The sequence below is a fragment of the Buceros rhinoceros genome, unplaced genomic scaffold (genome assembly GCF_000710305.1).
Source record: "Buceros rhinoceros silvestris isolate BGI_N320 unplaced genomic scaffold, ASM71030v1 scaffold8244, whole genome shotgun sequence".
Taxonomy (NCBI): domain Eukaryota; kingdom Metazoa; phylum Chordata; class Aves; order Bucerotiformes; family Bucerotidae; genus Buceros; species Buceros rhinoceros.
The window spans coordinates 43,025-56,309 of NW_010408786.1; the positions used below are offsets into that span (position 1 = coordinate 43,025).

General features: G+C 40.7%; 1 protein-coding gene across 1 annotated transcript in view; it reads left to right on the forward strand.

Moving 5' to 3' along the window:
- The window catches only part of LOC104492420 (potassium voltage-gated channel subfamily KQT member 5-like), a gene marked incomplete at its 3' end in the record, with an annotated part of 42,320 nt that extends 30,739 nt beyond the window's left edge, over positions 1 to 11,581 (forward strand). Inside the window, exon 10 of the mRNA XM_010134978.1 lies at positions 11,473 to 11,581. Within this exon, the coding sequence (XP_010133280.1) occupies positions 11,473 to 11,581 (109 nt within the window). The remainder of the gene's footprint in view (positions 1 to 11,472) is intronic.
- Positions 11,582 to 13,285: the final 1,704 nt, after the last annotated feature.

Below are 13,285 nucleotides of genomic sequence, written 5' to 3' on the forward strand. Positions count from 1 at the left end.
CTTGATCCTGCCCCTGGGTCGCAACAACCCTTTGCAATGCTCCAGGCTTGGAGAAGAGTGGCTGGACCTGGAGGTGCTGATTGACAGCCAGTTGAATAGGAGCCAGCAGTGTGCCCAGGTGGCCAAAAAGGCCAACAGCATCCTGGCTTGTATCAGCAATAGTGTGGCCAGCAGGACCAGGGAAGGGATTGTCCCCCAGTGCTCAGGCAAAGACCTTCATCTGCAAAAGCTTGCCAAAACAGAGACTGTGACTCCTCTAACCAGGGAGCACCAAAGCAGATGAGAGCAGCCCCTCAACAGGCAGGAGCTGAGAGAACCGGATAAGCCTGACCTCTGTAAGGAAAGGGTCCTGCACTGAAAAGTGCACTCACACAGTTCTGGGGGTACCACTGCCCCAGTGGATTTGGCTTTGGGTGTCTCCATTCGCATTTTTCCCAACTTATGAACATTTTTTTCTTCCTTGTTGTACCCCCAAGTAGATAATAAGGGAAACAAACCGATTGGCTACACCAGGAGGCAGTGACTGTAGCTGTATGGACAAGGTACAATGTAAATAATTTGATCCAAGTAAATAGATAAAATTTTAACCTGCTTCTACAATGGCAGTCATGCATGTTATGTCCAACAATTGTGGTAAAACTAATTAAACGGAAGTGTGATTTTGGTGTCTCCTTTCTTTTTAAGAGCACATATTATCACAGGCATGTAGGTTGCAAGATACCCATTGAACTGAAATGGCCCATCCCTCAGCTGAGGATGTCCTACGAACACATCTCTTCAGGAAAAGCCTGGGTAAATAAACATTTGCTGGAGGGCAAACAAGGCAAACCAACAGTGTTTGCTAAGGTCATCATTCCAGGCTAGCTTTCCCCTGGAGGGATCCAAATCCCAAATTAGGCTCTGCTACAGTGAGCTACCAGGGTGTACCAGACACCAGGCTGCTATCCAGGTTGCTCACCACTCCTTGCTCCATTCTAGGGCATGGGCCCTGGCTCATGTCCCACAGCAGCTGCAACACATGGGCTGTGTGATGTTGTCCTGGGTCTCACACTGATGTGGAGCTGGGACAAGGCCACTTGCTCCACAATGGGAAGGGAGAAATGCCTTAGGTGCCAGAATGGGGTCAAAGCTACTCTGTCTAAATTTAGGCTTTCTATGTGATCACTTTTATAGAGTGAGTATTTCCCCAAAACCACAGCAGAAGTGATTTCATAGGTTAAACTCCCGTAACTCGCACTGTGCCTGGAAGTGACAGAAGAGAGTAATTTGTTGGGCACATCCCCGGGGTATCAGCTGCTCACTTCTGCTCCAGTCCTGCAGCCTGCACGTCACTCAAGCATCCGTTTGGTTTTACATCAGCCCATTTGTCACAGAAACATTTCCTCAGCATGTCCTCTATTTTGTCTGGTACATATTGTCATTAATAGCAAAGATCTGCACGAGAGGATCATGTTCCCTCTTACTGACTCCCTTTCACAGAAAAGGTGGCATAAATGGCACCTTGGGTATATCTGTAGATAGAAGATAATGACAACAGAGTATTCATTGCTGCGCGTAAACACTTAAAAATCTTCCTGCTCCTCAGGGTGAGCACAACCTGTTTCCTGGTCAGTGGTTTCCAGTTACTAGTCCTGTTACGAACTGGGGCCAACAGATATGACCAATTTCTCATACGTCTCAGAAGAAACAGCTTCCATTGTCTCCAGCTTTTAAGCAAATGCCAAGTTTCCACTCTGGACCTCGTCCAGCTACTTCTAAGACCAGTATCATCAGAGAGATGTCCAGTGTGCTCACTGCTGACAGGCAGCTCCTTGCTGCCTTACCCAGTCTGTTGCAGGAAAAGTCAGACATTACCAACAGTTTGATTTGCTTTCTGCATTCGACAGTTCAGTGAAAAGAATCTGGAGATGATATATTTAGTTTAGAACATCTTTCATTTTTCACTGCACGAAAATACAGTATTTGCAGCATTTTATTAATATCTCTCAGTTGTCAGGTCCTCCAGTTTCCTCCTTATTTTTGTAGGCTGATCTTTAAGTTTAACTAGAAGCCACCCGTTTCTGGTTGAAAGTCTGGACCCAAAACAATACCCTTGAATAGCCAGTCCTTCTGGTGATTCTTATGTCTCTGTAGTATGTTGGGGAGGTAGAATAAATGACACTTGCAATAGACCTCTTGGACAGTGACAACATAGTACTGGGTACCCAGTCCAGTGCCAAAACTTTATATCAGTGACATAAAGAATAAAATAATAAATTCTTACTATGAACTTCCCCTTCCAAAAGAGAAGATACTCAGATATTTGCCTGATTTTTCTTTCACCATATGGGATTTGGGGTTGTAAATGATATTCCATTAGCACAAGCAGAGGAGGAACTACCTTGCTCTGAAGGTGACATGCACTGAACTCTGTGTAAAAATAAAGCACAGAAGCAAATATATAAGTAAAGGGTTGATAAAGGAATAGAAATTATTAGCATACAAGGATGATTGAAGGCAGATAGATAGTCAACACAGTGACTTTACAGGGTTGACTGAGTTCTTATAAAGGACGTGGTTGGAATCTTGGCCAAAAGCATCAGAAGGAGACCTCTGGAAAATCTAGTCATTAGCAATTAAACTGGCCTGTAATGGGAGGTTTCTAATCCAAACAGGAGCTCACAGAGGCAGCTAAGAGGCTAATATGATTGAAAATGGAGTAGCCTTCCTCTTAGGCTGCCCAGTAACAAAAGCTAACTAAAACTACCCCGCTGCATATTAAAACCACAGAAGAAGAGTCTTATGGCAGCAAGCAAAACACTTAAGCTGGCCTCAGGTATCTGCCAAAAGGATTTTGGCATAGCAGCTTTAGAACGGTATGACCAAAACTGTTGCATAAATGGCTATACTTACGGATAGCAACTGAAACTGCCTCTAAACCATCTATTGCTGTTGCCAAAGTGTGTCTGGCAATGGCAGCAATTATTTCATCTACATATGCACATTTGCAAATGGAATCCAAACCTGAGAGAGCTTTGATGGCTGGAGAGGTCTTTGGTGGTGTGGCTGCAGATGAATTTAGCAACAACGCAGGGGAGCGAAATTGAAAACCGGGACTTATATAATCTGATTTTAAATGCATGTCCAGTCTCTGGTGACATGTGGCTCACAACTGGCAGAACTCTTGTTGAAGAGGAGACCCTGCACAGATTAACAAAGGTACCAGGATGCTGTATTTCCAATGCCTGTTATCAGTCTAAAAATGCAATATCAGGAGCAAAGAGATCAAAGGGAAATCTTCACCAATCAAGAATGGTAAATAGTGAAGCTTTACAAAGCCCACACTTAAAAGGATATGAGAATCATATAGGGACGTGCAAAAGCCTCCCCAGAAGGTATGCCACATCACGCAGGCAAAGGTGTTGTACACTGTCACCCCCCATACCTGTACGCAAAGTGAGCCAAGAGCCACCTTTAGACCAAGGTAGCTCAGGTAGTACAGCTTGTGTCCTGCACCAAAACCAGGGAAACTGCAGACAAACTGCCCATGGGGAATGGTCCCTGTCACATGAGAATACCCACTGGCAGGAGCCAGACCCATGCCAGAGTCTGTGCAAGTGCTTAAATAGTACAGGTGATCTTATGCCATTGCTTAAGCACTGTTCCCATGCCTCATTGTACGTAGCATAGATCCAGCCATGGAGACTTACCTAACAAAATCTCTCCTTTGCAGGCACTGGTGTTCCTCCCCCCCCCTTTTTTTTTTCTGGTTGCCTAATTTTCTGAGGAACCATTTCTGCTTAAATCATGCTCTAGTCTTGCACCACACAGCTGAAGTAATGAACTGATATTATGTTTGGATACAGTTCTCAGTGAGGAACAAAAATGCCCTATTATACTTGTTTTCTACCATCCCGTGCTTCTAAGCCTCTGCATGAGTTATTGTGCCTTTACTGTAACCTAGAGACATTGTGTGCCTTTTTGAATAAAACATTAAAAGCATTCAGCACTGGAGATATTACAAACATATTTCATTTGATTAATTAAAAATAACTTTCTAAGCAAATATTTGATTTCTTGCACCATCCCTGAACATTATGCACTCACACGACCTCTAGCCTTTCATTCCCCACAGAGTACTTCCATAAAATCCTCAGGGTAGAGTATATTATAAGAGCCATGGAAAGAATGCAATTGTGCTTTTCAGCCCCCATGTCCTCAGTTACTACCATGTAATTTATGTATTGGAAAAATGACAGGTTTTCCTTTCAGTAGCACAAACATCTTGACCTTGTATAAGGTTCACTTGATGTGGCAAAGGTCCTTTGCATGATTGCTTTTACATCTCGGTTAGCTTAAATTTGCTGATTCAAAACGAAGCTGCATGATGTCAAAACAAAGCTGCTCAATTTGTATAAACCCCATGTGATGAGACTAAATGACACTTTATCAGCAATATATAGACCTGGCTAGATGGGAAATTTTCTTGTGATTGTTTAACTCAGTGATAGAGTTCCTGTATATTACCATTGTCTGAGCTAAGTACAGACCGTTGGTTTTGAGGCATTATTTTAGTTTATTCCAGCCAAGGTCCTGGCCATACGAGTCCATATTTTAATCTCTCTCTTTCTGGTATGTCTTGAGGAACTTGCAGTGCACTGTTGCTCACTGGACTGAGTGCTTGCTCCGTGGTCACAGGTGAATCATTAGCAAGCTCAGCTCTGTGGGGGACAGCAGCAGACCACCACACACAGAGATGATTTGCATGTATTTCAGACAACCTCACGTGCGGTAAAGAGTATACTAATGAGTTAGGAAGTCACTTTGAGAGGATGCTCATAAAACTGCCCAACCAGTATGTAACCCACTTGCATCAAATCTGAAACACTTGAGGAATGTTTTCATTTTTATAAAACATTATTGGGGAAATCTTTCATGGTTTTTTAAAAAACATGACTCTCCTTTGGCTAACTGAATCTAAAGCTGCTGTCCTTCTCTCTCCCTTTGCCCATGGCTACCACCTCCTTCAAACAACAGAAACAACAGAACCTGGAAATCTCCCAGGGTGCAGGACCTCTGTAGCCTTTATGGAATATCAGACATCATATCAACTGACCTACCTTGTGCTACAAGGTCTTGCAGTAAGACAGTCAATTAGGTGTGACATTTAGCTCGTTACACCACAGTTCTAGATTTTTATCATATGTATCTACAATTTCTTTTACGGTTTTAACTTCTTGTATGCCATGTATATCAAACAGAGATGTGTATCTAAAAATACACAAAAATCACATGTTTAGTCAACTAGCATTTTTCCTTCTTACTCTTCTTGCATGGTCATTTAAACTTGCTGGCTGATGTGTCACTATTTACAATAAGATCAGCCATTTTAACTCCACAATTATTGCGCAAATAATGAATTGCTTTTAGACAGTCTCCTGGTCCTCCATACCATCACTCAAAATGAAAAGGACTCCTTTTAAATTAAGTAGTGGGAGCTGTTCCATGAAATATTGCCAGTGCAGAAAATTTTTTAGAAGTTAAATAATAACTAAAGATAACTGAGGATTGTTAGGAGGGAATGCTAGAATTTTAGATATTTGGAACTTGCCTGTATTGTATGATAACATATAAATTAGGTTTCTGACCTTAAAAAATTACACTTACAAGAAGGGAGACAGGATAATTATACCCAGAATATGTACAAAACTAATCCTTTCTTCAATTTTGCCCAAATCTCAGCTTTTTTAGAAGCGCTTTCACATATAAAATGTTGTTAGAGATGTCCTTTATTATATTCTACTTCATACTCCACTGGAGCTACCAAATTCCAGTTCTGATGTCCTCTTCCCCATCTGGAAAGTTTTGCCTTTTTCAGGAGGAAAACAAGAGAGAAAAGAACGAGTTCTACAGCACAACTGTACTCCTCATAGGTACTGCCTGCAGGGAGGAGACTCCGGTCAGGCAGAAGAGGGAGGATGCTCCTCCAAGAGCATGCAGAAGGGTTTCTCCCTCCAGGAGGCACCAAATCCCTTTCTCTCCTGCGAAATTGCTTTCCAGCATGGAAATGGCAACCACTTCATAAAAGGTCCCTGTAAACAATGTTTTCAAATGTTGTCATCCTCATTCCCTCTTTCTTAATTTTGCCCCTTGAATACGGTTCTGTACTACCAGGGATTTTTGTGTCACTTTCTAGACAAATAAGCATCTAATGTGAAGAGCACAACATGGAAGTTTACTTGTTCTGCCTCCTTCCTTCTTTCATGATTAGAAGAAAGCCTTTTCCTTTTTTGTTTTTGGTTGGTTGGTTGGTTTGGTTTTTTTTTTACTTTTTTTCAGGGAGCAAGGAAATAAATACATGATTTATTCCCTTGGTCCTCCTTTTACAGGCTTCTGCTCTGGAAAGCATGTAGACTTGGGCTGCTGCCTTTCCCTTTTGGGGGGAGATTTGGGCATTCTTATCATTAAGTATGTGATTAAGTTTCATCCCAATTAGTGTTGCTTTTTTCAGTTGTTTTTTCCTAAGGACCTTAGCAGGCACTCACAGTAAAGTGATTTATGTGAACTCTTTCCTGAAAGAGAGTCAGCTTGTTGATGTTTTAAAGCAAAGGAAAATTTGAAAGAAAATCACTTCTAGGGATAGTGAAGGGAATTTGCAGTCATGGTTCTAAAAATGGGAAAGTAATGAGAGCTTGTAAATAGGTGAGGTTTCATGAAACAAGTTTAAACAAAGACACCAGACTGAGACACATTTCATTTTGATAAAGGGAAATTGCATGAATTGTATGAACATAAACTATGAAGATAGTTGTACTTAGAATAATTTATGAGGACAAAAATCTGTCCTACAAAAGCTTTGAATTTATGCCTAAGTTTACTTGCCCAGAAGTTACATGCACTGAATTCTCCACTCATTTTCTTTCTGACCACTCACACAGAAAATGAGTTTGGAGATGAGTGTGTCACGTTGTGGTGTCCTGCACTGCTGCTGAATGGGGTGGAAAACAAGCTGTGGAGCTGCATTATGAATTGCTTGGACTTCAATTCTCAAGTTGAACTCCGGATTTTGAGTTATGGTTATAAATTATGGCTCAGTGTAACTCAGCACCTGTGAAAATTGGACCACCACCCATTCTTCACCTTGAATTTTGCATTACAATGAAAATTAATCAGACTTTTTTTCCCAAATCAGTGCTTTTTTACGAAGTTGACACAACACTGTGCTGTAACATGAATAATTGAGAGTCTTATGCAGACTATTAACTTCAGACACCCATTTAGGTTTTGCCATGTCTAAAAGGTGAGTACTCAGCCTCAGCAGAATGATTTAGATCACCCTCACGAAGAGGACTACCTACCTCCTACACAGTCAGAGTATGATCTAAGTGCTTCCAGAGGCTTCCAAAAAGCAAGTCAAAGGGTCTATGCTGAGATCACCCTACCAATCGGTATGCTAGGAGCACTTCTGCAGGACTACTCATGGTGTTGGCACACGGACTTACCAATGCTGGGATGTTGTTGCTGGTTCCCAGAAACAAATTAAAAAGTGCAAAATCTTTTAAATTCTGTTAAACAGGCACATCATTATTTGAATGTTACTGACATTGAAAGCATGGGGTTATGCGGGTGATCAAAGTAGTGTCACAGTTTTCCCAATGCCAAAGCATGTTATTAAACAACAGAAAACTCTTCTAAGAAAGGACACATGATATTTACAGAAATAATAAGTCAAGCCTTGTGCATACCTTTTGCACAGAGCCATATGGAATTAAGCTACAAACTCACAAATTTTTAGTTGGTGACATACGAAGTTTCAGAACAGAGTAATTTTTCACCCATGCATTTGGGGGGGATCATAAATGACTGTTTGCATGAAGAATGCATAAATACTGTGACAAACAGGGAAATATCAACACAATTTTAATGACTTGTGCGTGCCTTTTTTCTGTTTCTTGGTAATGGCTGATTTGCTGTGGGATTAAATCAAAGGCTGCTTTTCAGGAAGAAAGAGGAAGAAATTAAGTGGCAAAGTCAAGACTATAGCCCGAAGTAAATAATATCAAAGATTGTAAGACAGTGGTGGATGCCCCATCATTTGTGAAAGAAACACTTTCCAGATTGATGTTAAGGATCAAAACACATCTTGAATTGTAAAGATGGTTGTATTAGAAAAGGGAAATTGTTTCTGGACTGTCAGACTAGCTGACACACCTTCTTAGAGAGACTTGCAGGAGGGTATGTCTAAATCTCCATTAAGAGACACTTTGGCTATCATTAAGACCAGATTCATGAACTACTCAAGCCACAGAGTTGAAAGGCCTGTTTAGCTGATGGTGGAGGCTCCTGGAAAGAAAGAAGAACCAGTCCTAACTGTAGGAAGGCCTGCCAGAGTGACCAGGTTCATACAGATCAGCAGCTGCCTAAGGTTCCTTGTGGAGCTTGCTTGGACCATGTAGACACTCCAATGGAGAGCAGGAGACATGGACCAAGTGGATGAGGAAGAATAAAGAAGCAGACAAGTGCAGGGCTAGATGTGAGCTGGCACTGGAGGACCTACCTGCCCTGTTAATGGTGGGAAGGGCACTCTCAGGCAACAAGCAGCAGCTTGGAGTGAACCTTGTCAGAGGCTGTAGCTTAGCCCTGTCTGGGAACTGGCAGGGATTTTAACAGCTGGAGCTCTCAAAGCGTCCAAACTGACCCCAACACAGCCCCGACCTTGAGGATGAACTCAGAGGGACAGAAGGAATCCGAGTACATCTCACCTCATAACTATGTCATACACAACACGAGCTTCCACTGGAAAAAATATTACAATGTGAACTTTGATTTCATTGGTATTTTAAGCTGGATTTTTTTTCCCCAAATTGTTACTATGCATTTCCCAAACTTTTTCTCAAGTCTGCTCAGTATTCTAAAGAAACATGAATGTTTCCCATATGAATCAAACAGGGTTTATAGCTTTGCACAAGTTTTATTGACATGTGGTACTGAGCTCCTGCCATAATGAAGGAAATTCACATTCCCACATCAGTGGGAAACTCAGAAAGAAAATAAGGTGATTTATTAGGAGTGGTATCTCTTCCTAAAGCTGGCTTAAATTTATAAGAATTTTCCAGCATCTGTCTAAAAGTTTTACTGAGTTTTGTATCCACATGTGAACAACATGAAATACTATAATTGCACCACGCTGTTCTCAAAACAGTTCGGCAAACAAATACTCTGTTAAGGAAGCCCTTTTATTAATGACACTGGACTTGGCAAAGGACACAGGAACTATATCAGAGAGAGAACCATTCAGAAACATGTTTATATTAAACTTGCAAGTTGGAGTCTCCTGTTTCACTGGGGCTACATGGTTGTAGCTCTTGTGACCTTAGCAGAATTATTCCTAATTTATACTGAGTATATACTGTATATATAACTGAGTAGATTCAAAACCTAGAGACACACTGGAATTACCCATAGCATAAAAAAGCTCTGGTTTCAGTATGGCACTTAGAAATGAGCTGGGAGATTTCAGCACTGGGAGAAGTAACTGGAGAGGCTGATCAGACACAACACCTGGGAAGTTTGTGTTGTGGGATACTAAGCACTTTCAGAGAGGGGATTTTAGGTAGTGTATCTGCCTATCAAACTAATTACATAGTTTATTTTAGCTAATCACATTTCTAGGCAGGGATCCAGATGTTGGTTATGTGGGGTAGGTGGAAGGACATATATATTTTATTGGTAAGATAAGCCAAGTCACTAGCAAAACAAGAGCGTGAGAAAAAAGCACTCTTGTCATCGTTGTAGGCACGACTTACAGTCATAGAATGGGAGGGGAGATTTCAAAGTTTTCTGTTAAAATTTCACTTATACAAAGCAAAACTGAATTTTTTTAAGGCTCTATTTGATTGTTGCACGTGTACTCTAAATATATTATTAACTTGACTATAAACGATCTGTCTTTCCATATTAAGTTGATCTGTCAAGGATAAGATCTCCTGCTCTTCAAAGCTACATTAGATGTTCCTCATGAATGTACCAGTTCAGCAACAGTCAAAAAAGAAAAGATGAACTAGCTAGAGTCATCAAAATAAATTATTATGACCAAATATTACATCTGTGAAGAGAATGATGCGGCAACACCAGTTCCGAGATGCAGCTTAGTACAATGCTGTTTATGCCACAATAGCATTCCTATTAGATTTAATAAGTACCATGAAATTTCCAGGCACTTCTGACTGACAGAGAATATTTTTTGTCTTTAATTTACAGTCTATCTGGAAAAGGAACTTGCAAAAAATGTCCTACAATCATTTGTGTCTGATTGCACTTCAAATCTGCTTATAATAGAAGCCCCTGAAATGGTTTATTTGCATTGTTTCTGGATGACTACACCCATGTTTTAAAAAACAGCATGAATGCAGGCAGGACTATAAGACTGGGAAGAAATCTCCTCCATTACTGAGGGTTACTGAATCCCATCCTTTTTCTCTCTTTCATGTCACTCTTTTGTTTTACACCCTCTTCCTCATGAAGCAGAGACACATGTAGAAATAGATTGACCTTGGGTGAGATTCTTCACCTGGGCACTTGGACTATAGAAAAATGTTTTGGGAGGAAAAACACTGACCCTTAAGAGTTTTCCACCTACCCAAAGAGCCTTCAAGACATACACGATGTATGGGCATCCACTGACCCTGCCATCCTTGCTCCATTCCCATTCCAGCACATTTTAAGTTTGCAAACCACCCCGGTCATGCATCAGTCCCTGTTTGTTTTGTGTATTGAGGCACACTGGGCACTTCTGAGATTTCTAGCTAATTCTCAAATGGTAATTTGGCAGAGGCAGTGTTAGAAAAGGGAAAAGCATCCATTCTTTTCAGGAAAATAAATGCAGTAACTTGGCTTAAGCTCTTATTGCAAAGGAAGGCTGAAATTATCTATATGGCTCTGAGGTTAAGGTGGCAATTGATTCGTGATGGATGCCATTCTCTGTTCATTTCTGGTAAAAAGGTACTTCATTTATTTTCACCTGTAATAATGCATTGGATCATTCCACAGCCACCTTATTAAATGAAATGGATCTTCTCCTTTGTCTTCAATGTCAGGTTGATCCATAGTCGTAAGAAAAATAACAATTTAATATAACTTCAGCATCTTTTGATCCTGCCATTACATCTGTTAGCTCACCACTTTCCCTTAAGACAGAGAAGGTGATGAAAAACAGCGAGACATCAGGAACAGACATACTGGTGCTCAGCCATTAATTAGTTTGAAAAATAACAGGGCTTTCTTCCTTTCTAACTTTTATTATTTACACTGGGGACTACGCAGGCCTTTTATGACACAAGCATAGACACACGCAAGTGCATCACACAGTTAGTAAACTGATGAAGCTCTGTCTGATTTGTAGTTGTTATTTTTCCAGAAACACTGTGCAGCAGTTAGAAAACACTATGGAAGAGATTTTTAAGTGCTTCTTTAGTCTACTCTTATATTTTGCAGCTGACACCAGTCTTGGAACAGATGATGTTTATGATGATAAAGGGTGCCAGTGTGATGTGTCAGTAGAAGATCTCACCCCTGCTCTTAAAACTGTCATCAGAGCAATCAGGTGAGTAAAAAATACTGAATGAATAACTATTTGAGATTTCTTTAATTAAGGTACTAATTAACTGCATGTCAATTAATAAAATGGTAGTTAGCTGAACTTATGACATGGCTATATTTGTTACATAACTAATGCTAATTGAGTTTATTTATGCTTTCTTTTCATCAGTATTTTAATTTTAAGTTAAAATACCTGTTCCATTATCAGCTTTTCAATGTCTAAAACTATTACATGACTTGACTTGGAACAGAAAGAGTAATGAATGCTACTTTCCACTATATTTCCTGTAATCCAAAATACTGAAATCCAGCTTGATGTAGTTTTACTGAATGTGTATCACCTTGCCTGGAAGAGTTATTTCCTTTAAAAGTTTAGTGGTTTATTGCATTCCCATATTTCTAAAACCGACTTTTATTGCAACTTTCTTCTGGTAACAGCAGAATAATTACATTCATGCAATTGTGCAAAGCCTTGCCTGCCACTATCCATTGAACTAAATATAATCCAAATAGTTTAAAACTAATAGTCTCCTTCTTTTTCAAGAAAGTAGCAAACTGCATTGAAACTTAAAAAACTACTGGTATGAAATCTGAAAATTAGCATTCACTCTGCCAAGACTGCCAAGGCTCTCCACCTCCCTGTATATTTTGAAGTGCAAATGCTAACAAGCAAAATAGCCACCACAAAGAGTACATCGACAAGCAAGAAGAGCTCAAGCATTCCCCCTCTGCTGACAGCAAACCCGAGGTTATCGCTGGGGGTCACCCCACTGGCTCTTCATCACAGTCACGTCAGTGACTGAACCCTTATTGCAGGCAGGCAGCAGCCACAGGGGATTTCTGCAAAACCCTGCAGAAAGAGGATGTTTCCCTGCAGGGAGAATCTTGCCTGAGTTTCCTCAGCACTATGGGAAGAAAGAACTCAAGTTCTTTATCAAATAATTTTGTATAGTAATAGCCTATGGACTATTTCCTTCCTCTCTTTCCACTGATTGCTTGTAAAGGCAGATAGCGAGTAAGGGTGTTTCTAATACATTTTTACTAGCACAGACAGCTTGACAGATCACTTGCAGACGTCTGTTCCAACCAATTTTCCAACCTGCCTGGAAATGACCTCACAGGACGTGTCAGATACCAGGTCTGTGTCCAGAGGCCCAGCAACTGGCAACTCAAATGTCACCGCTGAAAACCATCTCTTGCCAGCAAAGTTTTAGCAGGTGGCAGAAATCCTTCCGAACAGTGGACACGCACCTACAAGGCAGGCATATTCCTTCAAATGGAAAATGCTCAAATTAGGAACAATCAGCATAGTCCACTGCCTTGGGTGCCAAAGATCCTTGTCTGTGATGTTGCATTTTAAACAGACTGGTTGACTCTTGGCTGCAAGTGCACCAGACCACTGTACTGGCAAGCGATACCAACGGTCATCTCATTCTTAACACTGTCCAAATTCCCTAAGATCAACTTGACATTTTAATACTAAATTCATGGAGCTTGTTTACAAAGGCACCACTGGGTAGTTCAGTGCATCACCTGCATCTTTGCTTGGTTCTTTTGGTAATTAACAGCTCACATGGAAAGTAACCAAATGTGAAGGATGGAGTTGGCAAACTCCCTCCACACAGCCATCCATGGAAATGTTCCAATAAGAAGAGCAAAGATGAAACAGTTTATTTCAGACATGCACTATTTAACTGATAAGAGTCAA